At 30.5% G+C, this 27,562-nt stretch overlaps 2 protein-coding genes across 2 annotated transcripts in view; one reads left to right on the top strand and one right to left on the bottom strand.

The window, feature by feature from the left end:
* lmx1ba (LIM homeobox transcription factor 1, beta a) overlaps positions 1 to 9,475 on the top strand; it is a 61,580-nt gene extending 52,105 nt beyond the window's left edge. Inside the window, exons 3-8 of the mRNA XM_073840800.1 lie at positions 3,829 to 4,061; positions 4,142 to 4,320; positions 5,135 to 5,212; positions 5,997 to 6,063; positions 6,576 to 6,740; positions 8,624 to 9,475. Coding sequence (XP_073696901.1) covers positions 3,829 to 4,061; positions 4,142 to 4,320; positions 5,135 to 5,212; positions 5,997 to 6,063; positions 6,576 to 6,740; positions 8,624 to 8,781 — 880 coding nt within the window. The 3' untranslated portion in view covers positions 8,782 to 9,475. The remainder of the gene's footprint in view (positions 1 to 3,828; positions 4,062 to 4,141; positions 4,321 to 5,134; positions 5,213 to 5,996; positions 6,064 to 6,575; positions 6,741 to 8,623) is intronic.
* The window catches only part of LOC141335365 (target of rapamycin complex 2 subunit MAPKAP1-like), a 575,213-nt gene that overhangs the window by 153,163 nt on the left and 394,488 nt on the right, over positions 1 to 27,562 (bottom strand).

The following is a 27,562-nucleotide window of genomic DNA, read 5'->3' on the forward strand; positions in this document are numbered from 1 at the left end:
AATAGAAGAAAGGAAGATCTCCAGAAGGATCATGGGAATTACAGACAGCAGCATAATGTGAAGTGACAGACACAGGAAGCAGGGAAACTTTAACATGCGCGATTAGAGAGAAAGAAAAAGAAGTTTGGATGAAGTTTTTGTCTCGGTTGCTTCTTGTAAAATACCTTAGGAGAAATAAACTACAGTACTATTCAACAGTTTGGGGTCGGATTTTTTTAAATGTTAAAAGAAGGCTGCAATTATTTGATACAAATTACAGTAAAAACAGAACAATTGCGAAATATTTTTTAAAATTTAAAATACCTGTTTTCTATGTGAACATATTTTAAAATGTAATTTATATCTGTGATGCAAAGCTGAATTTTCAGCATCATTACTCCAGTCTTTAGTGTCACATGATCCTTCAGAAATCATTCGCTGCTAAAGAAACATTTTTGATTATTATCAGTGTTGAAAGCACTTGTGCTGCTTCACATTTTTGTTGAAACAGAGATGAGTTTTTATTTTTAGGGTTCTTTGATGAATAGAAATTTCAAAAGAACAGCATTTATTCGAAATAGAATGTTTTGTAACATTATAAATGTCTTTACTGTCACTTTTAATCATTATAACGCATCCCTAATGAATAAAAGTAGTGATGTCTTTAATTATTTTAAACAATAGTGTTTATACCAAAACAAATATGTCATGTAATACATTGATAGTAGACTTGGAAATACGTAAGTGTATTAAAAATCTTAAAAGGCCAATAACATTGAAAAAAAGATGCATTTTACAAGAAAAATGCACAAGAAACATTTCTCATCATTATCAGTGTTGAAAACCCTTCATATTTTTGTTTATTTTTCAGGATTCTTTGATGAACAGAAAGTTCAAAAGAACTGCATTTATTTGAAATAGACTTTTGTAACATTATAAATGGTGTTACTGTCACTTTTGATCAATTTAATGCATCCGTAATGAATAAAAGTCGTGATTTCTGTATTTATTTTAAACAGTAGTGTTTACACACAAAAAAAACATGCCATACATTGGCAGCAGAGCCAAGTACTTAACTTAAACATTTTGATTTGATTTGAAGTGTACTTAAAAATCTTAAAAAAGGCCACTAACATTGGAAAAAAGATTACTTTGAAGTTGTAAATAAAAATAATTGGAGTGCATTTTACAAGAAAATATTTCATTTCTTTAGTAAAAATGTCATGCTTAATTCTGTGTTATTTGAAATGTATTAGTCATTTCTATGTGAAATTTGTTTCCACACCATTTTTTTTCTCTCTTTTTTTCTTATTTCATGTTTTTTTTTAGATTTTTGTTGAAACCGATACATTTCATTTTTCAGGATTCTTCGATGAACAGAAAGGTCAAAAGAACAGCATTTATTCAAAATAAAATATTTTGTAGCATTATAAATGCCTTTACTGTCACTTTTGATCAATCAAATGCATCCTTAATGAATAAAAGTAGTGATATCTTTAATTATTTGAAACAATAGTGTTTATAAGGGAAAGCTAAGAGAACAGAGTGTAAATGTGATTTTTCATTGCAAACATGAGCATAGTTTGAGATCTAAAAAACTAATGTCTCCTGAGGTTTTTTTTCCTCTCTGGAGAAACATCTGAGAGACAGGAGATTTCAGCTCAAGTCTCTTTCAGTGCTGTCTGGGAGAAACAATCCAGATATTTTCCCACCTGTGGGTCCGTCGCTGAATATCGACTCCTCTGTAAAACTCTTTTGCGCATCTCACCTCATGATACCATCATATCTCGAGGCTTATTAAAAATCTCTTTCAAAGTCATAATCAGGAGCGCGGCACCGCCGGGGCGTCCGGTGTCAGTCACGCATTGATCTGTGCGCCTGTGATATTTATGGATGAACTTTATTGGTGTGGGAGAAGACTGAGCTCTGAGGGAAGATCTGCTTAATGCTTCAGAATTATTGAGCTTTGCAGAGTGTCTCACGTCGGGGGGTTTGAGTATTAAATGAAGAAAGGACTCGCTCTTGTGCTTTGCTGTTTCACATTGTACTTCAGATAATTGTGTGCCATGTTCAGCTTGTTGTTTTATTTATTTGATTTATGAAGCACTTATTTGTGACTCATAAGCTAAACTTGATGATCTAACTTACTTTAAAGAAAAAGAAAATGTCCTTCTTTCTTCAGTCATAAAGAAATTGTAAAGAAAACATTTCAGGAATGTTCTCCATATAGTGGACTTCTATGGTGCCTGCAAGTTTGAACTTCCAAAATGCAGCTTAAATGCAGCTTCAAAGGGCTCTAAACGATCCCAGCCGAAGAAGAAGGGTCTTATCTGGTGAAACGAATTTCTGAAAAAGATTTCAATTTATATACTTTTTAACCTTAAATGCTTGTCTTGTCTAGCTCTGTGTCAGCTTTGTGTTTTCTGGTTCAACACAGTTAGGGTATGTCGAAAAACTCCCATCTTATTTTCTCCTCCAACTTCAAAATCATCCCACATTGCTGTTTTACTTTTTTTTTTGTAAAGGGTGTTTAACCCTTCTTATGTGTTCACTTTGTATACACTGGGTTGGTACTTCTCCAGTGACGATTTTGAAGTTGAGATGAGAGTTTTTCGACATACCCTAACTGTCTTAAACCGGAATACACAGAGTTCAGGCAGAGCTAGACAAGACGAGCATTTGAGGTTAAAAAGTATATAAATTGTAAATTGTTTAGAAAATAACCAATTGTTTTGCTAGATAAGACCCTTATTTCTCAGCTGGGATCGTTTAGAGCCCTTTAAAGCAGCATTTAAACTGCATTTTGGAAGTTCAAACTTGCGGGCATCATATTAGTCCACTATATGGAGAACATTCCTGAATTTTTTCCTCAAAAAACATAATTTCTTTACGACTGAAGAAAGAAAGACACGAACATCTTGGATGACAGAGGTATGGAAGCCTGTTTCCACCACAGAATACAAATTTTTAAAAGGTTATTGCGGCTTGTTTTACAATTCCAACTTTTTTACGCACAATTGTGAGATATAAAGTAGAATTGCAAGATATAAACTTGCATTTTAGAGAAACAAAGTCAGAATTGTGTGTTAAAAACTCACAATTCTGTGAACATCAGTCATCAGTCTTGTTTTTTGTCCTCAGAACTGGACTTTATAACTCGCAATTTTGAGTTTATATTACAGTTCTGAGAAAAAAGGCAGAATTGCAAGTTTATATCACGCAATTGGGAGTTTATATCCCTCAATTCTGACTTTATAACTTGCAGTTGTGCATTTATATCTCACAGTTCTGAGAAAAAAAGTCAGAATTGCGAGTTTATATGACACAATTCGGAGAAAAAAAAATCATAAAGAATTGCAAGATGTAAACTCGTAACTGCGAGAAAAAAAATCTGAATTGTGAGATAAAAAGTCGCAATTTTTAATTCAGTCACAAGGGCGTAAGTAAATTATCTGTAAATTTTTGTTCTAGAAGTGAACTTTAAGTTTGGTGTTCTTTAAGATTTTAATGTTTTTATAGAGGTCTCTTCTGCTCACCAAGGCTTCATTTATTTGATTACAATTACAGTAAAAACAGCAAAATTATGAAATATTTTTACCATTTTAAATAACTGTTTTCTGTTTGAATATATTGTAAAGTATAATTTATTCCTGTGATCAAAGCCGAATTTTCAACATCATTACTTTAGTCTTCAGTGTCACATGATCCTTTAGAAATCATTCTGATATGCTGATTTGCTGTGCAAAAAACCTTTCTATTATTATCAATGTATCAATCAGTGATACATTTACTTATTTCAGGATTCTCAGATGAAAAGAAATTCAAAAGTGTTTTGTTTCTCCTCATCAGGTTGTTTGCGGCCAAATGCAGCGGCTGTCTGGAGAAGATCGCTCCCACAGAGTTTGTGATGCGCGCACTAGAAAGTGTGTATCATCTCGGCTGCTTCTGCTGCTGCGTGTGCGATCGACAGCTGACTAAAGGAGACGAGTTTGTCCTGAAGGAGGGACAGCTGCTGTGCAAGACTGACTATGAGAGAGAGAAGGACTTGCTGCACTCAGTCAGCCCGGACATGTCTGACTCTGGTGAGAACACAAATCTTTTCTTTCCTCTCGTTTCAGCTGCTCTCAATCCAAAGGTGATATTAAAATGCTTGTTTCTGCAGACAAAAGTGAGGATGAAGATCTGGATGTGAAGCCGGAGAAAGGAGCAGGAGGTCAAGGGAAAGGTGCAGATGACAGCAAAGACCCACGCAGACCCAAAAGACCTCGTACTATTCTCACCACCCAGCAGCGGCGTGCATTTAAGGCCTCCTTTGAGGTGTCGTCCAAACCCTGCCGAAAGGTAAATCCTTTATTCAGAAGACTTCTAGAGGGAATAGAACCAAAATATTCTATTTGGTTGTTCAAAGTGCAACCTGTGCTTATCTACCTGTAAAAGAACATTACATACTACTAATCCAGTAGCCTATTATACAGCAGTCAATGGACTATCTGATGCAAATTGCATGCAAAATGGCAAAAACCTATGAACCACATTATACTGCATGTAAACATGGCAAAAACTATGCATCTTCTGAAGTGTATTAGTTGTAAAAATCGACCACATTATGCATTTTTCATTGAAAAATGGCAAGAAAAATAGATCTTCTGATGCATAATGCATCTAAAATTGGCAAAACACCTATAGACCACATATTGCATGTGAAACAGGCATATTGCATGTAGAAAATGAAAAAAACTCTGGGCCATCTGATGTGTATTGCATGTTAAAATGGAAAAAACTTATTAACCACATTATATTGCATGTAAATATGACAAAAACTATGCATTTTCTGATGTGTATTACTTGTAAAAATAACAAAAACTATATGGATCATCTAAAATTGGCAAAAACTATCGACCACATTATGCATTTTGCATGGAAAAATGACAAGAAAAATAGATCTTCTGATGCATAATGCATCTAAAATTGGCAAAACACCTATGGACCACATATTGCATGTGAAACAGGCATATTGCATGTAAAAATGGCAAAAACTATGGATCTTCTGGGGCATATTGCATGTAAAAATGGCAAACATTTAATGCCTCTGGTCAAACGTCTGGGTATGTGAGATGACTTTAAATGAAATAATGTATTGTTCTTGTTATTTCAGGTCAGAGAAACGCTGGCAGCTGAGACCGGTTTGAGTGTTAGAGTCGTCCAGGTGTGGTTTCAGAACCAAAGAGCAAAGGTAAGCATGTCCTGAATTCTTAGGGGTTTTCAATCCTTTATATGCCAAATATCATCATCCAGCAGCTATATATTTTCAAAGACCCAATTTATGCACTGATGCAAAATATAATAAATATGTGTAGTATTATATATTTCTTTATTATATAGTATTATATTACATTTGCTATAGCATGTACTGTTACAGTATATTTATTTATTTATTTATTTATTTATTTATTTTAACCAATTAATTAATATTTTTTTTATTTATATTAATTTTATACATTTATTTTAATCAAGTTATTTGGCAATATGGCAAAAGCACATATTTTTTTTTTATTAAAACGTTAAATTATTAAAACATTTTGTAAATAGAAATAAAAGAAATAAAAAATATTAGATGAAAAACTAAAACTTTTTTCATAGTAATAGAAATATTTTAAAAACTGACAGTATAAAACTAATTCATATAATACATATTTATATAATAGAACTATTTTCAGGTAGTTGCAGAAAATAACATTTCTGATTTTTGTTTAGTTTAATTTGAAGATCTAAGTAACACTGAAATAAAAAATAAACTTAAATATTAATATTAAAAAAAGAAAAATGGCAAACCACATAATTTTTTTAACTATTTAAAAAAAACTAAATTGAAATATGAGTAAATAAAAAATAAACTAACACTGCTGCGTGTCCCTATACCCCGGCATTAAATGACTCTTTAATCTCCATAAACCATAAAATAATTTATAGTCTTAAAAATGATTCAGTATTTCTCTGTTCCTCTTTTTTCCGGTTAGATGAAGAAATTAGCACGCCGACAACAGCAGCAACAAGAGCAGCAAAACACTCAGAGACTCGGACAAGGTACTAAACACACACACACACACACACACACACACACACACACACACACACACACACACACGCACACACACACACATGTTGGGTTTACATGTTTTATGGGGACATTCCATAGGCGTAATGGTTTTTATACTGTACAAACCGTACTTTCTATGGCCCTACACCTACCCTACACCTAAACCTAGCCCTCACAGGAGATTGTGCATACTTTTACTTCCTCAAAAAAACTCATTGTGCATGATTTATAAGGCTGTTTCCTCATGGGGACCTGAGAAATGTCCCCACAAGGTCAAAATCTACTGGTATTCCTATCCTTGTGGGGACATTTGGTCCCCACAACGTGATGAATACCAGGTACACACACACACACACACACGCACACACACACACACACACACACACGCACACACACACACACACACACACAGTCTCTCAAAACCAACATATGCTAGTCTTCAGCCATTTGAACCCAGTTTTCTGTTTCTAATAACTCTCTCACTGTGTACTTTCTGCAGATGTGATCTCAAGCCGAATGGAGAATCTGATGAGTTCTTACACGCCGCTGGCTCCGCCTCCACAACATCAATTAGTGTCTATGGAGACCAACGGATACAGCACAGACCCGTTCCAGCAGGGCCTGACCCCGCCGCAGATGCCCGGAGATCACATGAATCCATACGGTGAGCGCCGAACTCATATAGAGAATCACGTAATCCTCTACACGCTCTCTCTGGAGAGAAGTTACCGCAGCAAAGCGTCCGTCCCGCTGCATTTCTACACAATGATATTGACCAGAAGCGGCTGCTAATGCCACGTATGGGCCCAATAAAAATAAATGTGCCATTAAACTGTCTTCACCCTTATGTAACAGTGTCAATTAGTTTTTGAGAAGCCTATAAAATTACACTATAAAATTACACGCAGCGCTCCCGAGAAGGGTGAGCGTCGATCGGCGGCCTTCAGATGCACACGATTACGCATTGAGGAGTGCGTTTGGTCCTGCTGAGAGTTGACGCAAATGAGTCGTTTATATGCTCTTTTATGTAACGCTTTATAGTCTATTACGTCTTTGAACAGCAGCTGAGAGTCGGTGGGTAATCATATTTCTATGGCATACGGTAAACTGCGTCCTTGAGGACTGAACAAACTCTTTATACTAAACTTTTTGTATTGAAAGATTTAGTTTAATGAGTTTACCATAACTGTTTATTAGCTGTGCTTGCTGAAACGTTTACTGTTACTATTAGAGATTAATCGATATTGATTTTTCATGGCTAATACAAATTATATTTACAGTATTTTAAGAAAAACCTAAACCTGTTTCAGTATATATAATTTATTATAGTTTTTCATAGTTTTATTTATGTATTTATTTTTTAATTGTTGAACTGACCAGAATCAAGTTTTAATGTATCGTGAATATATATTTATTTAGTTAGTTAGTTAGTTTTTATTCTCACTTTAGAATAGGAAACTGATAGCCAATTCATTTTAAAAAGTAGATGTATGAATTATAGTTTTATATATTATTTATTTATTCATTTATTTATTTTTAAATTGTTGAACTGATCACCAGAATCAAGTTTTAATGTATCATGAATATATATATATATATATATATATATATATATATATATGTATATATATATTTATTTATTTATTTTTCTCACTTGAGATTGATTTTTATTAAATAAAGTTTATTTTATTAAATAAGTTTATTTGCCTGCAAATATGCCAAATAATGTCATTTATTGGTTGAACTGATATTAGGAAACTGATTAGGAAGCAATTCTTTTAAAAAGTAGATATTTTTTTTTCTAACAATTAATAAATAATTTATTAATTAAAGTATTTTAATGTATCTGATATCAATAATAGCTAATTAATAATACAAAAAATTGTGAATTAAAAAAAAAACGAAATATAACAAAAATTACAAAAGCACATTAAAAAAAATTGCTAAAATGTATATATAACACACATATATAATATCGTTATAAATATTTTTAAAAAATCACCAGAGAATGATTTTTTTATATTAAATATGTAAATTTGCCTGTAAATATACCAAATAGGGGCATTTGTTGGTTCACCTGATATTAAAGAACCAATAGCCAACTGATAAAAAAAATGGTGAATATTGGTCAAAAATATTGGTCAAACCAATTATGACCATCTATAATCACTTTTACTACCGAATCCTTGGAAAAATATTCAACGGTTTTCACAAAATATGAACCAGCACAACTATTTGTAACATTAAAAAGATAAAAAAATAAAAAAATAAATCAGCATATAATGAATTCTGATTGTTTTCTGAAGCTGCTGAAAAATCAGCTTCGGATCACAGAAATAAATTACATTTTAAAATATACTCAAATAGAAAACAGCTATTTTAAATAGTAATAATATTTCACAATTTTACTGTTTTTGCTGTATTTTTGACCAAATAAATGCAGCCCTGGTGAGCAAAAGAGACGTCGCAATCTCACATGTTCTTCAAAAATGCTGTTTCATGTGACTTTTTCAGTACCTTAGACCTCATTTTGTCCTCCTTCTTCAGGAAACGACTCGATTTTCCATGACATTGACAGCGACACATCTCTGACCAGTCTGAGCGACTGTTTCATGGCCGCATCTGAAGTCGGATCTCTTCAGACCCGCGTGGGAAACCCCATCGACCGCCTCTACTCCATGCAGAGCTCCTACTTCGCCTCCTGAAACCAAATCCTGAGACTAAACAGCCACAAAAACTACCTAACAGCCACGTCCATGTCTCCGTACGCCAACAAACCTCCAGTAAAAGGCCAACTAGAATCTCAAGGCTGTAAGGACAAGAAAAACCAAACCAAACCGAATGACTGACGCTACAGATGAAACCAGATCTTGGCTTTGCGCTGTTGGAGACATGCTGAGGAGCTCTTGAGTCTAACCAGGTTCAAAGATGTGCTGGCCAAGCGTATGTGAAGATAGGATGAGAAGGTTTTCATCTAGACTTTGTAGAAACAAATCTCAACCAAATATCTCCAGAGGAGCCACAGGACATTTGCTGCAGTATATTGAACTGACAAAACAAGTTTAGACCGTTTAGACAAATGCAAAAAGTTGGAAACACTGCATACGGACAACAATGTTGTTGTTGTTGAATATGGATTTCAAATGTTTCGAAAGAAACAGCTGAAACAGCTGTGTGTTGATAAAGATGACTAGCTATTTATTGCGTACATGTGCCAAGTAAACCTGCAAAGCTTTATTTAAAACAAATTGTGTTAGAGTAAGTACCAGAAACATCTTTATGTAAGTCCCCGGAAGAGATTGTAGTATTACTGTTGATGTTTAAAGATGTATGTTTATTTCGCTGTGCTATTTATTTGTCTTTTGCATTCTTGGACGTTGTAGAGGATGCATCTTTTGCTCAAACTTGCTAAATTTACCAAAGTTTGTTGGTACTAAAAATAAAGAAATAAAAAAAACTTAAAACTTTTATTTTTTTCTTTTAAATTTTTTTTTTTAAATTTTGATATATGTGACCCTGGACCACAAAACCAGTCTTAAGTCGCTGGGTTATATTTGTAGCAATAGCCAAAAATACATTGCATGGGTCAAAATTTTTTTTTTTTCTTTTATGCCAAAAATCATTAAGAAATTAAGTAAAGTTCATGTTACATGAAGATTTTTTGTAAAATTCCTACTGTAAACATATCAAAATGTAAATTTTGATTTGTAATATGCATTGTTAAGAACCTAATTTGGACAACTTTAAAGGTGATTTTCTCAGTCTTTTTGATTTTTTTGCATCCTCAGATTTCTTTGTCAAATTTAACCTTATGACTGGTTTTGTGGTCCAGGGTCACATATGTGTTATTTTTGGCTTTAAAACATACTTTAAGAGACATTGTAATTAATGCAATTAAAAGTAAAAAAAAAATGATGTGAATTAAAAAAAATAGTAAGAGATGTTTGTTTTAAAAAATAAACTTTTAATTTTTCTTTTAAAATATAGTCCATTGCACACATGTATAGTTCATTTTGGCCTCAAAATGCTTTCCTTTTACATTTGAGCTATTTGAAATAACTAAAAATTAAAAAAATTAAAAAATTAGGTGAACTTTAAATAGTTTCAGGAAAAGTTGTTTGTATTAAAAAATCTTTTAAAATATTGTCAATTTTACACATACACGGTTCATTTTAGGCTCAAAACATGCTTTAATTTTACATTTGAGATATTTGTAATTCAATTAAAAATAATCAAATTAAGAATCAATTAAGAATAATCAAGAAAAATTAAGAATAATTTTCTTTTAAAATATAGTCCATTGGACACACACTGTCTATGGCCTCAAAATGCTTTAATTTCACACTTGAGATATTTGACAAAAATAATCTGAATTAAAGTAGTTTCAGTAAAAGTTGTTGGTATTAAAATATATTTTTTTCTTTTAAAATATTGTCCATTTTACACACATATAGCTAATTTTGCCTCAAAATGCTTTTACATTTGACACAAAATAAATAGAACATTAACAAAAAATAATGTGAGTTGAAAAAAGTTTTAAAGAGATTTTTGTTTGAAAATATAGTCCATTGCACACACATATATAGTTTATTTTGGCCTCACAATTGTTTAATTTTACATTTGAGATATTTGGAATAAATAAAAAAATTATGTGAATTAAAAATAGTTTCAGCAAAAGATGTTTATATTAAAAAATCTTTTCACTTATTTTAAAATATTGTCAACTTTTGTAGTTTATGGTTTGTTTTGGCCTTGAATACAAGCTTTAATTTTACATTTGAGATATGTGAAAAAAATTAAATGAACAAAGAATAATGTGAATTGAAAATAGTTTCAATAAGAGATGTTGGCATGAAAAAAGTAACTATAAAAACTAAAAATATAGTCTATTGCACATATATATATAGTTTATTTTGGCCTCGAAATGCTTTAATTTAACATCGACAAACTTGAAGTAAATTAAAAATGAACAAAAATAATGTGAACTGAAAATAGTTTCAGTAAAAGATGTTTGTTTTAAAAAAGCTTTAACTTTTTTATTTTTTATTTTATAATATAGTCCACTGCACACAAAATTATGTCCTCAAATCATGCTTTCATTTTAAATTTGAGATATTTAAAATAAATAAAAAATGGACAAAAATAATATGAATTAAAATAGATTCAGTAAAAGAAAAATTCTTTTAACTTTTAATTTTTTGTTTTAAAATATTGTCCATTGCACACATATATTTATTTTGGCCTCTAAATGCTATAATTTTACATTCAAGATATTTAAATGAATCAAAAATAATATCAATTGAAAATAGTTTTGCTAGGAGATGATCTGAGCTTCAGCAAGTTTACACGTCTCATGAGATCCGTATAACAAAGACAGTTTAAAGAACATCAAAAACATATTATTATTATTATTATTATTATTATTATTATTATTATTATTTAATAAGACAATGCATGTTAATAAAGTTAAATATAAAAATACAAAATGTAAACATGCTAGATTAAAGATTACATATAATTTATCTTCTTAATTTAGATGGACTTTGACAAAACAGACTATAGAATTGAAAATATAAAGGTTTATCAACAAATTATTTTAGATTAATCCGTCAAACACGTTCAAAGATATTTTTCAAAGATAGTTTTCATTGTTTCCTTTCATTTTTTGACAACAATGAGGGATGCAAAACCTATAAGGTTAAATATTTAATAGAAATATGAATTGAATATGAACTGACCATTCAACTTTGATTAAAAATGGTTTTAGAAAACAGTGTAATGTGTCCATCACTGCAAAAAATGCTTTTCTTAGATTTTTTGTCTTGTTTCCAGCCAAAATATCTAAAAATTCTTAAATCAAGAAGGATTTTCTAGACAAGTAAAAGTTTTTGCTTACAACAAGCAAAATAATCTGCCAATGGGGTAAGCAAAAAAATCTTATTTCAAACATAAAACAATATTATTTTTCTTACTCCATTGGCAGATTATTATTATTACTTAATTTTGACTTGTTATTTTCTGAAAACAAGACAATAATTTTTACTCGTCTAGAAAATCCTTCTTGATTTATGAATTTTTAGATATTTTGTCTGAAAACAAGACAAAAAATCTAAGTAAGAAAAGTGATCAAATTTGGTTATTTCCATCATGTTGTTGACATAATAATCATATTTGCATGTTTTTTCCTAATGTTGTGTAATGTTTTGATAATTAATAGAATTGTTCTAATTTGCACTCTTATCACAAGCAAACGATCTTGACCTAAAACAGAAAAGTTTGCCTTCATTTTATTGCACAAGCCAAACGCTCATAACTGACGGTGTAACAATCTGTTTCCGTTGAGTTTATTGAGCAAATTTTAATATGGCAATGACGCACAACTTTGATATTTTTGTGTAATTATTGTAAATTATATAAGGCAATATTTACCCTTTATCCAGCCAATATCTTCCTGAGTTTTTGTGTCCCAGCATGATAGTGATAGGAATAACCCAATTTGTCACGCTTGGTTTAAGGCAAACAAGCATGTCATTGACTAATGAACTATCATTTACAGACTGCTTTAAACAAAGAGTGCACACATTCACACCGAGCTTTACATGCATTCAGCTGGAAATTACAGTACAAGACAGATGTCAAGGTGTTTTCTGCTTCACGGAACACAGCAAATCTAAACAGGTCATACACAGGCCAGATTGGGATTCGTGAATGACAAATTCCTGATTTTGACATTGTTCCAGAATCATATCAGACCTTTTTTTTAATCAATGTTTCTCGTAACAACTTGTAATTTAGCTGTCATGAACACCCTCTCTGACTGGAATTAAACAGATGGTTTTTGTTTGCCTTCAAGAAACATGTCTTTACATTTGCGGATTTGCTTTGTTTAATATAGTTTTTAACAATAATTCATGAAACAATCCATGCTTAAATGTGTTGGAAGTTGAGGCAGGTCATTTTAATTAGCCAGCAGACTTTTGTTCATGTCACAGTAATGATTTTGCTAGTTAGAGGTTGGTGGTATAAAGAGGAAGAGAATTATTTGTAGAAAGAATTTGATTGGACGAAACACTTGTAAGTTCAAGATGATGTCATCAATATAGCAGTCCATTTTTCTGGAAGGTTAAGATTGTAAAATATTAATGCATGTGTGCTAAAAGTTAACTTGAGGGGCATATAGATGACCTAGAAGCTACAGATATAGACTAAAATACACTCAATTCTTAAAAATAAGCCTGAAATTATGAAAACTTTGTTTAAAATAAACTTAAGCTGCTAGTTTCTATTGTTCATATGGTAAGACACTACAGGGGAATATGTTATTTTTGTCATGCAAGGGGCTATTTCACTTGCATAAATTGTCTTTTCTCAGACTAGTGGAAAGAAAACTTACAAAATACACATTTAAGTGTTTTGTAAGTGTATTTATTGAGTTTCTTCTCCACTTCAGCAATACTTACATACACCAAAACTTACAGTGTCATTCATATCTATATTCTGAATATTTTTACAGAGGGGTTTGTTTATATGTCATTCAAGCTGATTTATATAACATTTTATTCCTAAAAACAGGGTAAAAATGCATATTTTTAAAGGTTGTGAGTTTCTTCCTCCACTTCAGCAGCACTTACATACACCAAAACTTACAGTTTTAATCATATCTATATTCTGAATATTTTTACAGAGGGATTTGTTTATATGTCATTCAAACTGGTTTATATAACATTTTATTCCTGAAAACAGGGTAAAAATGCACAGTTTTGAAGGTTGTGAGTTTCTTTCTCCATTTCAGCAGTACTTACATACACCAAAACTTACAGTTTTATTCATATCTATATTCTGAAAATTTTTACAGAGGGATTTGTTTATATGTCATTCACACTGATTTATATAACATTTTACTCCTAAAAAAATGGGTAAAAATGCACAGTTTTGAAGGTTGTGAGTTTCTTTCTCCATTTCAGTAGTACTTACATACACCAAAACTTACAGTTTTAATCATATCTATATTCTGAAATTTTTTACTGAGGGATTTGTTTATATGTCATTCGAGCTGGTTTATATAACATTTTATTCCTGAAAACAGGGTAAAAATGCACAGTTTTGAAGGTTGTGAGTTTCTTTCGCCACTTCAGCAGAACTTTCAGACACCAAAACTTACAGTTTTATTCCTATCTATATTCTGAAAATTTTTACAGAGGGATTTGTTTATATGTCATTCACACTGATTTATATAACATTTTACTCCTAAAAAATGGGTAAAAATGCACATTTTTGAAGGTTGTGAGTTTCTTTCTCCACTTCAGCAGAACTTTCAGACACCAAAACTTACAGTTTTATTCCTATCTATATTCTGAAGGGGTTTACTGAGGGGTTTGTTCATATATCATTCACAATGATTTATACATTTATATTCATTATTCCTAAAACCATGTTAAAAAAGGTATTTTTTGGCTGTTGACAATATTTTCTGATTTATGGAGTGATAAAAAGAGATATCAATAATCCCTTCTGTAAAAACCTTCAGCTCTAATATGTCAACAAAATAAAACAAGAATTTAGAAAGTGGCTTTATCCAATGTTCAGATGAAAACAGTACTCATCATATCTCATCAGATTCCTGTTCTGGAAATGTATGCAAATTAGTGAATACTTACATATTTAAAAATACCATATCAGAAAATGTGTAGAATTTGATGCGTTAAAGTATCGATTACTTAACTGGGGAGGAATGGTGATATACTGTATAGTAGTAATTTTACCCTCTTCACCTGTGGTGTCTTGTGTAAGACAGATGCGTCAGCATTCGGGTGTGTGGCGGCACTTGTAAGTGTGAGAAAATTAACATATTTTCTCTTTCTTTCACACCATCGCTTTGGGCTGCAGGTGGGATGAACACGGTGCTCAGCGAGTGACCCGGTTATGCTACGTGGAAGGGTTTTTAGTTTAGTTCACTGAGGGTTTTAGTATAGTTTACTGTAGTATTTTTTAGCTTTTATCACTCTAGTTATCTGACATCACAGGTGCGAAGACGTGCAGCCATCCATCATTGAGCCATCGCTGTGGCATGAGATCCCTGAGGGCAACTCCGCTGACGTCTCTCCAGCACAGCCAGATCTGATTGGCTGAGCATCGCTTGTGACTCAAAAAACATCTTACTCAACTAACCCTTCTAGCTGATAGGTGTCTAAAGGAATAACTGCCATACTTTTCCACACCTGCTGAACTAGGAGGCGTCTGGGCGAGAAAATAAATGGCAGTTGAAGAAGAGTGAACAAACACAAGCTTGATCTTTTGACCTCTGAGCTTTGATACTGATGCCGAAGGCCCGAAAACACTGGCAGCTCTATCTCAACACAGAAAAGTCTGTAAAAATACAGTTAACATGAAAGAATTACCTGTGTTTTGATTTACATATTGCATGCATTTGTTGTGTTTTAGCCTTGAATAATTTTTTTTATAGATTTTTGATTTGATTTGCTATGCACTAACAAAATTAAAATAATACAGTTTATGAGGTTTATACTTAGACTTAAGTGAAAATATCTGTGAGTGCAACAAGACAAAATACACTTATACAAAAAAATATTTTTTAAGAAAATATTTACTTTTTTCACTCAGAAATTGCAAGCAAATTTCACAAATAATTGAATTTCACAAAAAATGTGAAGTAACAAACTGAATTAAACATGACATTTTGTAGAAATACTGAAATACAGTTGTCAACATTTGAAGTGGATCAAAACTTTTTCATCAAAGTTGGCCTAAAACCAAAACCATACCCATTTTTGTCTTAGGACAACTTTCATAATTTTTTTTATACAATTCACACTGCAAAAAATGCTTTTCTAGCTTAGATTTTTGTCTTGTTTCCAGCCAAAATATCTAAAAATTCTTAAATCAAGAAGGATTTTCTAGATGAGTAAAAATTATTGTCTTGTTTTCAGAAAAAAAGTCAAAATTAAGTGCTTTTTTGCTTAAAACAAGCAAAATAATCTGCCAATGGGGTAAGAAAAATAATCTTGTTTTCTGTTTGAAATAAGATTTTTTTTCTTTCCCCATTGGCAGATTAAATTATTTATTTATTCCAGGTGTTTACTTTTTCCTTTCTCTAATCAAAAGTTTTATTGGGAAAACTGTTTTAATTGATAATCATTAGTAGCATTTCATTTTGTGGCATTTATTTAACAAACCAGTTCCTGTTGATGACATCATCCTCGAGGAAGTGACATCATTTTGGAGGGAAAACTACAGCACAAACAACAGAACAGTAAGTGTCAGAAATTAATTAGATGAACTGGTCTTGTTGTGGGTTTATATCACTGAAATATTCATTTCAGTTTGGTAAAGTAATGCCAATCCAGTTGATAATATGACATTTTAAATAGATGGTTTTACCTTATTGTTTTGACACACTTACTGTACAAACACACATGAAGCTATAGTTATTTCATTTAAAGGTATTGTTAAAGGTAGTTCGGTTTTACAAAAGCTGTTTTCTGTTTGCATAAAGTTAAAAAATTGACTTTCTTATTTAGTATCTTTGTCTTGTTTTCTATAAATATCTAACGATTCTTGAATCAAGATGGTTTTACTTTACATGGAAAATGACTTAAGATATTACGTCTTGTTTTCTAAAAAAAAAAAAAGTCCTTAAAATTGTGTTAAATGGGGCAAGGAAATATCTGCCAATGGGGCAAGAAAAAAAAATCTTGTTTAGCCTTTGAATTAAGATTTTTTTTCTTATCATATTGGCAGATATTTTTGCTAGTTTTAAGCAAAAACTAACAAAATTTTGATCATTTTTTTAGAAAACGAGGCTTAATAGCTTAAAAATGATTTTACTTGCAAAGTAAGTTTTTTTTTTTTTTTTTTTTTTTTTTTGCAGTGCAGCAATGCATATTACTAATCAAAACTGAAGAAATATTTACGGTACGAAATTCATGGAACATGATCTTAATATCATAATGATTTTTGGCATATAAGAAAAATCAATCATTTTGATCTATACAATGTATTATTCCTGAAATCACAAAGCTAAACGTTAGATTACATGGAGTGATGGTTGATGGTGTATTTCAACTGCATTTAAAAATTAAATGCAACTCAACACAGTTTCTTCATTTTCTATTATTCCTCCTCAGTGGTGTCCAACCATCATCACTCTCCATTAGGATGATTATGAGGACCGTTTGAGGAGAAGGATGTTGTGCCGTTTCAGCTGTTTGGTCAGTTAACTGTAGCAACTACCGTTTACAGGCCTGAGGGTAAGTGACATGCTAATGATGAGAGTCTTGACATTTAACCTCCAACAGCCTTTCATCAGGTTAGACCAACGACACCCGCTGCTTTAATCAAAGACACTCAAAGCTGCCCTTCCCAAGAGACCAGAACACTGAGCTGGTATAAGCTATTTTGCAAATTTGTGTAATGTTTCATAAACCGGTGACGTTTACATTGAATTATTTTCAATTTGTCTTGAGAACAAATGCATTTGATTTATGACATGCGGCTATTGGCATTTTAACATTATTGACAGAAAATAGAACAGCAAACACTTCTTTTTATTTGTTCACATGTGACCCTGGACCACACACTGGAAAAAATGCTTTTCTTACTTAGATTTTTGTCTTGTTTCCAGCCAAAATATTTATTCTTAAATCAAGAAGGATTTTCTAGACGAGTTAAAATTATTTCCTTGTTTAAAAAAATAAATAAATAAAAAATAAGAATTAAGTGTGTTTTTGCTTGAAACAAAATAATCTGCCAATGGGGTAAGAAAAATAATCTTGTTTTATGTTTAAAATAAGATTTTTTTGCTCACCCCATTGGTAGATTGTTTTGCTTGTTCTAAGCAAAAACTCACTTAATTTTGACTTGTTTTTTTTTTCTGAAAACAAGACATTTTTTTTTACTTGCCTAGAAAATCCTCCTTGATTTAAATTTTTTTTTTTTTTTTTTTTTTTTTTTAGAAATTTTGGCTGGAAAAAAGACAAAAAATTAAGTAAGAAAAGCATTTTTTGCAGTGCAAAACTAGTCATAAGGGTCATTTTATTCAGGGTCGTCTGAAAGCGGAATAAATCTGCATTTCTCCTGGCAGAGATACAAAAAATCTAAATATTGGGGAAATCATATTTAAAGTTGTCAAAATTAAGTTCTTACACTGCAAAAAAAAAAAAGAAGATTTTCTTACTAAGTGTTTTTGTCTTCTTTTCTATAAATATCTAAAAATTCTTGAATCAAGATGGATTTGCTTATGGAAAACGACCTAAGATATACATCTTATTGTTTTCTAAAAAAAACAAACAAACAAACAAACATATCTGCCAGTGGGGTAAGAAAAAAAAAAAAAAAAAAACTTGCTTAGCTTTTGAATTAAGATTATTTTCCTTACCCTTATAGGCAGATATTTTGCTTGTTTTAAAGCGAGACACTGCAGGTGAAAAAGGTAAAAAAAAAAAAAAAAAAAAAAAAAAAAAGAACTAATAGTTATCACCTTACTTACCCAGTTGATTGATTACTTTGATAATTGCAAACATTTTCCGTATTACAAGTTTTCTAAAATGTTAGATTTGAAAATGCAAATTAGGCATTATTAATTAAATATGCACTAATTTGCATACATTTCTAGTGCAAATATCTAAACACTGGTTGAAGTCAGTTTCAAAATTCTTATTTAATTTTCTTCACATATTAGAGTCAAAAGTTTTTACGAAGGGAATTTTTTCATTTCGTTACAACATAATTCAGAATAAAATAGAATAAAATTTTGTATAAAATCAAGCAAATTATATATGAACAAATCCCTCTGTAAAAACCTTCAGGATATAGATAGGAATAAAAATGTAAAGTTTGGTGTGTGTAAGTGCTACTGAAGTGGAGATTTATGGCTCAGTGTAGGAGAAAAAACTCACTTTGAGAAAACGGCCTTTAAAAATATGCATTGTAATTGAAATCTATTGACACAAATAGATAAAGTGCTATAAAAGAAACACTTAACAGTGTCTTTTGGATGTTTTCTATCCACTAGTCTGAAAAAACACTTTATGAAAAACCAAAAAGCCCAAAATCTCAAACTTGACAGGTACATGAAAAAACTGTGTTTTTCCCTGCAGTGTATCTCCCCTTAAGCAAAAACAAAATTTTGAAAAAATTAATATCTTAAGTGATCTTGATTTAATAATGTTTAGATATTTATACTAGAAAACAGGACAAAAATACTAAGTAAGGAAATAATTTTTTGCAGTGTAGCAGTGCATATTACACATCAAAAATTAAGTTCTGAAATATTTACGGTATGAAATTTACAAAATATCTTCATGGAACATGATTTTAATATCGTAATGATTTTTGGCATTTAAAAAAAAAAGATAATTTTGACCCATACAGTGTTTTGTTGGCTATTGCTAGAAATACACCTGTGCTACTTACGACTGGTTTTGTGGTTCTTACTTTTGACTTTGGAGTAAAATACATAAATACAAAAAGGTATCAATATAAATGTAATATTGCCATATTATTTTTAGATCATTAACAGTCTGACCGTAATTTCTCTCCTCACCGAACCAGACTCGTGAAGTATGTTTATTTCAATTTATAAAAACATTTCTGATTTTTTGACCGGGCGGTACTCACGTTTTCCCCCTAAGTTAATCTTTTAATTAATTCTGGAATGAGAAAGACAACAAAAGTGTGAAAAGTTAAACCTGGCTTCCCGGGAAATGCTAACAGAGGGACACCAGAGTCTTTGTATGAGAGAGATTACTGGTTATTTAGAAAGGACAGAGAGTATGTTATAGTATTCTACCTGCACTTTCACCCTCAATGCCTGAAATTATGTTTTTGCTCATGTAGTCGTATGGATAATGTGTTGTGTTTTTGTGTCTGTGTTTTTGCACAGCTTATATAATCTGAAGACTTTTATTAGGTGCCTTTTTAGGACCTTCTATTAGGTATAGAAAGCCCCTAACATACACTGCTGCTTAAAAGATTGGGATCAGTAAGACTTGACCCGGTTTCACAAACAGGACTTACAGTGCACAGCATAAATGAGTACACCACCTCTTAATATATATAAAATATGTATTTAAAGATATGCTTAATAAAAACAACAAAATATATGCCAATATTTCCTGTAATATAAGTAAATTAGCCAATTTTGTTTAAATAATATTGCAGAAATGAGTACACCCTATATGTAATTCAGCGAATGTATAATATTCTAGTACTCAATATGACCTCCAGAACATTAAGTATACTGCTCTGACCCTTCTTGGCACTGAGTGTACAAGTTCATGGCAAATTTTCACATCTGTCCTTAACTCCTGGAGGACGACCTCCTTAAATGCCCTGGTCTTTAATGGGGAGTTTTGCTTAGCTCGTCTCTACAGAATCCCCCACAGCTGCTCAAGAGTGTTAGTACTGAGTGAAATACATGTCCACTGAAGGATTTTCACCTTGGGAGAATACATATCCTCATTGTCATGCTGAAAAAATGCCCAATAATGCAGGGAATGAGGGGAGGGTAGCATCTGCAGTTTCAGTTTTTTGTATTCCATCACACAGTAGTGTGTGAATTGATGCCAGCACTGATAAAGCACAGCTCCCTCGCACCTTCAGCACTCATACATCCCTGTAGAAGAGCTTTACTAGCACTGAACCTCCTCCTCCTCCTGTAGCAACACCAGAACTTTTTGGATGCTTTTGGATCCGCAATGATTGACTTGGTCCCTTGACACCAGAGTATGGATTCCCAGAAGTCTATATTTTGTAAATATGAACATTGGAAGAGGTTAAATGAGTTTACTGGGCTTTGGCTACAGTAGGTAATTCTAGTGGTGACAATAACCATGCATGTCACTTCTGCAGGCTGCTTCGTACTCTGTGAGATAAAGTGTCACTCTTTTCATAGCTTTTGCCGGCTCTGATACTCTTACATGGTATTTCTCCGCCTCATTTTGTAGCAAAAATTCACTTATCATTAAATGAAAACTTAAAGTGAAGACCTGGTTATTTCAGGAGCCTTGTCACAAGTCCATTGTTTTTGAATGTCAGTGCTACTTTGTGCTATATTTTCACACTTAAAACAATAATTTGGTATTCCTCTTGTACCACTGTCCTCTTTTCTGCTAAGAAATAAGTCACCTGGCAGTTCTCTCCCAAGTGGTTTCATTGTTGACAGCATTAAGTCTGTGTATGATTCAGGCTATAAAACGCCTTTAACTGTCAGGAAATTACTTGTCTTTAAAAGTTTTGGTTCAGTATACTTACCGGTTGATCAAAAATAGCTTTAAAAGTACACTTTTTTTTTTTTTTTTTTTTTTTTTTAGTTTTATTTAGTAACTTTCAGGAGGGTGTACTCATTTTTGCAACACAACATTTTATCACTTTGATAGGAAAATCTTAATTTGCTAAATAATTTTGACATTCTTCTTTGGTAATTGATCAAGCAGGCCTGTTGGAACATTATATCTCCAAAGAATCCTAATATGTCTTTCAAGTGAAGAGTAATTGCTCAATTTGTTAAGTTTTAGAGGGGGTGTACTCATTTATGCTGTGCACTGTACATTTTAGTCTAGGACTAGGCTTAAGCCTTTTTTTATTTTTATTTTTAATTTTTTTTAAAGTCTCTTACACTCTTAAAAATAAAGGTGCTTCACAATGCCAGAAGAACCTTTTTTGTTTAAATGTTTCCATAAAGAACCATTAACATCTGAAGACTTTTCTGTTTCACAAAAGGTTATTTGTGGTAAAAGGTTCTTCAGATTATAAAAAGGTAAGAAAGAGAGTTCTTTAAAGAACCTTTGACTAAATGGTTCTTTTTGGAACCAAAAATGGTTCTATGGCATTGCGGTTTAAAAGCACCTTTATTTTTAAGAGTTTATGTTCATTAAGGCTGCATTTATTTGATCAAAAATACAGAAAAAAACAGTAATATTGCAAAATGTTTTTACAATATAAAATAATGTTTTTTTTTATTTTTTATTTTTTATTTACTTTAAAATATAATTTATTCCTCTGATGCAAAGCGGAATTTTCACGAGCTGTTAGTCCAGTCTTGGTCCTTCAGAAATCATTCTAATTTGCTGATTTATTATTAGAAGAATCAATGTTGGTAACAAATATTTTTTTGGAACCTGTGATTTTTTTTTCCAGGATTCTTTGATGAATAATGAGTTAAAAAGAACAGTCTTTTTTCAAAATATAAATCTTTTCTAAGAATGTAAATCTATGCTATCACTTTTTTTTATTAATTTAACACGTCCTTTGGTGAATAAAGGTAATTTATTTTTTTTAAAAGAAAGAATAAAAATGTATTGACCCCAAACTTTTAAACAGTAGTGTACACTCTTAAAAATAAAGGTTCACAATGCCAGAAGAACCTTTTTTGTTTAAATGTTTCCATAAAGAACCTTTAACATCTGAAGACTTTTCTGTTTTACAAAAGGTTCTTCGTGGTGAAAGAAGGTTCTTTAGATGATAAAGAGGTAAGAAAGAGATGATTCTAGAACGTTTGACTGAATGGAACTTTGTGGAACCAATTATGGTTCTTCTATGGTATTGCGTTTAAAAGCAACTTTATTTTTAAGAGTGTATTAAGGCTGCATTTATTTGATCAAAAATAAAGAAAAAAACAGTAATATTGCAAAATGTTTTTACAATATAAAATAATGTTTTTTTTTATTTTAACATACTTTAAAATGTATTTTATTTCTGTGACGCAAAGGTTGAATTTTCATCAGCTGTTAGTCCAGTCTTAAGTGTCACATGATACTTCAGAAATCATTATAATATACTGATTTATTATTAAAATTATCATTTATCAGCAGTTTTGATGCCAAATAGTTTTTTTGTAACCTGAGATTCTTTTTTTTCAGGATTCTTTGATGAATAACAATTTAAAAAGAACAGCATTTATTCAAAGTATAAATATTTTCTAACACAGCAAATCCTTTCTGTTTCACAAAAAGGTTCTTCGTGGTGAAAGAAGGTTTTTCAGATTATAAAAGGGTAAGAAAGAAATGGTTCTTTAAAGAACCTTTGACTGAATGGTTCTTCGTTGAACCAAAAGTGGTTCTTCTATGGCATCGCTGTGAAGAACCTTTTAAAGCACCTTTTAAAGCACCATTTTTATTTCTAAGAGTGTATATTGTATTTTCTATTTTAAATAAATGCTGTTCTTTTATTGATCAAAGAATCTTGAAAAAAGTATCACAGGTTCCAAAAAAAAAAAAAAAAAAAACCTGCATATTAGAATGATTTCTGAAGGATCAGAAGTAATGATGCTGAAAATTCAGCTTTGTATCACAGGAATTTATTGTATTTTAAACATTTATTTTAAATTTAAATAATATTTCACAATATTACTTTTTTTTTTTTTTTTGATCAAATAAAAGCAGCCTCGATGAGCATAAAAAATGTTTTTAAAAACCATTAAAAATCAAACTGATCCCAGACTTTTGAGCGAAAAGTCTACAGTTTACTTTACATGAACTGTCTTCTTCTATAGTCTGTTTTTGCTTTTGGGTTAACTAATGTCAACGTGGAGCAACAGTTTGAATAGAATCTTCTAAAAGTAAAAGTAAAAGTGTGTTAAACAGACTATATGTTCATAGCTGATTTCATAAGTAGTGACTCATCTGGTTTATTGACTTGTTTGTCTCGGCAAGTTAAACATTTTAATAGTAATGTCATCTCATTGTACCCAGTAAAAAAAAAAAAAAAAAAAAAAATCTGATTGTTGCATTCATAGAGAAAACATTTCAATGGAAGTTACACCCATAATCATGGTAAGTCTGTATGTCGTGTTACTGTATGTCATGTTTTATTTATTTGTTTTAGCACATGTTTGTGACCAATGAGGTTAGGTTTGGTGTTGGTTAATTTTTTATGTTTTTGAAAAAAGCCTCTTCTGCTCACCAAGGCTGCATTTATTTGATTAAAAAATACAGTAAAACAGTAAATTTGTGAAATATGATTACAATATAAAATAACTGTTTTCTGTTTGAATATATTTTCAAATGTAATTTATTCCTGTGATCCAAGCTGGATTTTCAGCATCAATACTCCAGTTTTCAGTGTCACATGATCCTTCAGAAATCATTAGAATATGCTGATTGTCTGCTCAAGAAACATTTATTATTATTATTATTCAAGGTTGAAAACATTTGTGTTGAAACTGTGATACATTTTATTTTTCAAAATACTTTGAATAGAAATGTGTAATTCAAACCGATTTGAAATAGAATTTTTTTTGTAACATTTTAAATACCTTTACTGTTACTTTTCAATTTAATGCATTCTTGCTGTAAAAAAATTAATCTCTTAATTATAAATTATAAATGTAAATAAATAAATAATGTTAGAATTTAACTTTTTTATTTCTTTATTCTTATTTTTCCTAAATTAGTTTTATGTATTTGTCTTTATATTTTATATTATATTATATTATATTATAATGTACAAAGAGAGAATTTAAAAAAAACTAGACATACAGAAGGACAATCTATATAGATGGTTAATGCTATAATACAAATATTTATACTTTTTGCAACAATGTAAATGTCTTTGCTGTTAATTTTGATTAATTTAATGCATCCTTGCTGAATAAAATGAGTAATTTCTTAATTATTAATTATAAATTTAAATGAATAATGTTGGAATTGTTTTCTTTTTCTTTTTTTTATATTTCTTAAATATGTTTTGTGTATTTGTACTTATACATATTATATTATATTATATTATATAGTGTACAAATAGAGAATCAAAAACTAGAATGTACAGAAGGACTATCAATATTGATGGTTAATGTTATAATATAAATGTTTGCATTTTTTACAACAGTGTAAATGTTTTCACTGTTACTTAATGCATCCTTGCTAAAAAAAATCTTAAAATATATAATAAATAAAATAAAATTTAATAAATAATGTTGGGATTTAAATATTTTTTATTTCTTTATTTTTATATTTCTTAAATATGTTTTATTTATTTGTCTTTATTATATTATAATATTTTGCAACAATGTAAATGTCTCCGCTGTTACTTGTCAATTTAATGTATCCTCGCTGAATAAAAAAATATATATGAAAAAAAAACTTGAATGGTACCTAATGTGATAAAATATGTTAATTATTATTATTTATCAAATGAGAAATGCTAAAAAAAAATTACACAATGTTTATTCAAAATACACTGACAATATTTGAATAAAATATGTTAGTGACTATTCCCATGCATAAGAAACGTATACTGCCACTCAAAAGTTTAGGATCAGTAAATATTTTTATGCATTTTATTTTTAATGTAATGATCAAAGATTTAATGTTTGATCAAAAATACAGAAAAAATATATTGTGTAATATTACAATGTGAAACAACATTCTTCTATTTTAATATACATTAAAAATGTAATATATTCCTGTGATCAAAGCAGAATTTTCAGCATCATTACTCCAGTCTTCAGTGTCACATGATCCTTCAGAAATCATTCTAATATGCTGATTTTCTGCTCAAGAAACGTTTCTATTTTAAAACTTGTCTATTTTAAATAAATGCTGTTCTTTTTAACATTTTATTAATCAAAGAATCCTGAAATAAAGTATCACAGGTTCCAAAAAATACTGTTTCCAGCACTAATAATAAATTAGCATATTAGAATGATTTCTGATGGATCATGTGACTCTGAAGACTGAAAATTCAGCATTGTATCACAGGAATAAATTGCATTTTAAAATATATTCATACAGAAAACAGTTATTTTAAATTGAAATAATATGTCTGTATTTTCGATCAAATAAATGCAGCCTTGATGAGCATAATAAACGTTTTTAAAAAACATTACAGATCATACTGATCCCAAACTTTTGAGCGGCAGTGTACTCTACAGTACATTAATTGTCTATGGTCTGTTTCGCTTTAAGGTCAACTAATGTCAACGTAGAGCAACAGTTTGAAGAGAAACTTGCAGAACAAGTCAATAAAAGTGAGTTAAACAGTCTATATGTTTGTAGCTGAGTTCATATGAACTGACTTATCTGGTTTAATGTTTTTGTCTCTGCAAGGTAAACATGTTAATATATAGGTACATGCAATGTAAAACAACATTCTTCTATTTTAATATACAGTAAAAATCTAATTTATTTCTGATCAAAGCTGAATTTTCAGCATCATCACTCCAGTCTTCAGTGTCACATGATCCTTCAGAAATCATTCTAATATGCTGATTTTCTGCTCAAGAAACTTTTCTATTTTAAAACTTTTCTATTTTAAAAAAATGCTGTTCTTTTTAACATTTTATTAATCAAAGAAGCCTAAAAAATAAAGTATCACAGGTTCCAAAAAATACTGTTTCCAGCACTAATAATAAATTAGCATATTAGAATGATTTCTGATGGATCATGTGGCACTGAATACATTAATTGTCTTCTTTTATGGTCTGTTTCGCTTGCAGGTCAACTAATGTCAACGTAGAGCAACAGTTTGAAGAGAAACTTGCAGAACAAGTCAATAAAAGTGAGTTAAACAGTCTATATGTTTGTAGCTGAGTTCATATGAACTGACTTATCTGGTTTAATGAATAATGATGGCAAGGTAAACATTTTAATATATAGGTACATAAATAGAATTTTGTTCACCTTATTCGCGTTTGAATTATACGTGGCACTTCCGGTTTATGTAATGTCATCTCATTGTACCCAGTAAAAAAATAAATAAATAAATAAAAATAGATTGTTTCATTCACAGAGCGAACCTTTCACTGATTACTATTTACAGCTTAACGAAAGTTACACCCATAATCATGGTATGTCTGTATGTCATGTTCAAATCTGTTTAATCATTTGGTTTAGCACATGTTTGTGACCAATGAGACTCTACTTTAGGTTTGGTGTTGGTACATTTTTTTTTAATGTTTTTAAAAGAAGCCTCTTCTGCTCACCAAGGCTTCAGTAAAATGAATGTGAAAGTGAAATATTTTTACTATATTAAAAATTATATCCATTTGAATATATTTTAAAATGTAATTTATCATCACTCTAGTCTTCAGTGTCACATGATCCTTCAGAAATCATTCTAATATGCTGATTTTCTGCTCAAGAAAATGTTGAAATGCGTAATTCAAACCGATTTGAAATCATTTTTTGTAACATTTTAAATATCTTTACTGTTACTTTTCATCAATTGAGCGCATCCTTGCTAAAAAATTTAATTTTTTAATTATTAATTATAAATGTAAATAATAAATAATGTTGGAATTTAAATGTCTGGAATTTTTAATGTTGGTATGTTTGAATTTATTTAAATATAAAATTTAAATGTTATTTTCTTAAATTTGTTTCATTTCTTTGTCTTTATATTTAATATTATGTTATATTATAATGTACAAAAACAGAATCTCAAAAACTGTAGAAATACAGAAGGACAATCTATATTGATGGTTAATGGTATAATATAAATATTTATACTTTTTGCAACAATGTAAATGTC

Source organism: Garra rufa, chromosome 5 (assembly GCF_049309525.1).
Source record: "Garra rufa chromosome 5, GarRuf1.0, whole genome shotgun sequence".
Taxonomy (NCBI): domain Eukaryota; kingdom Metazoa; phylum Chordata; class Actinopteri; order Cypriniformes; family Cyprinidae; genus Garra; species Garra rufa.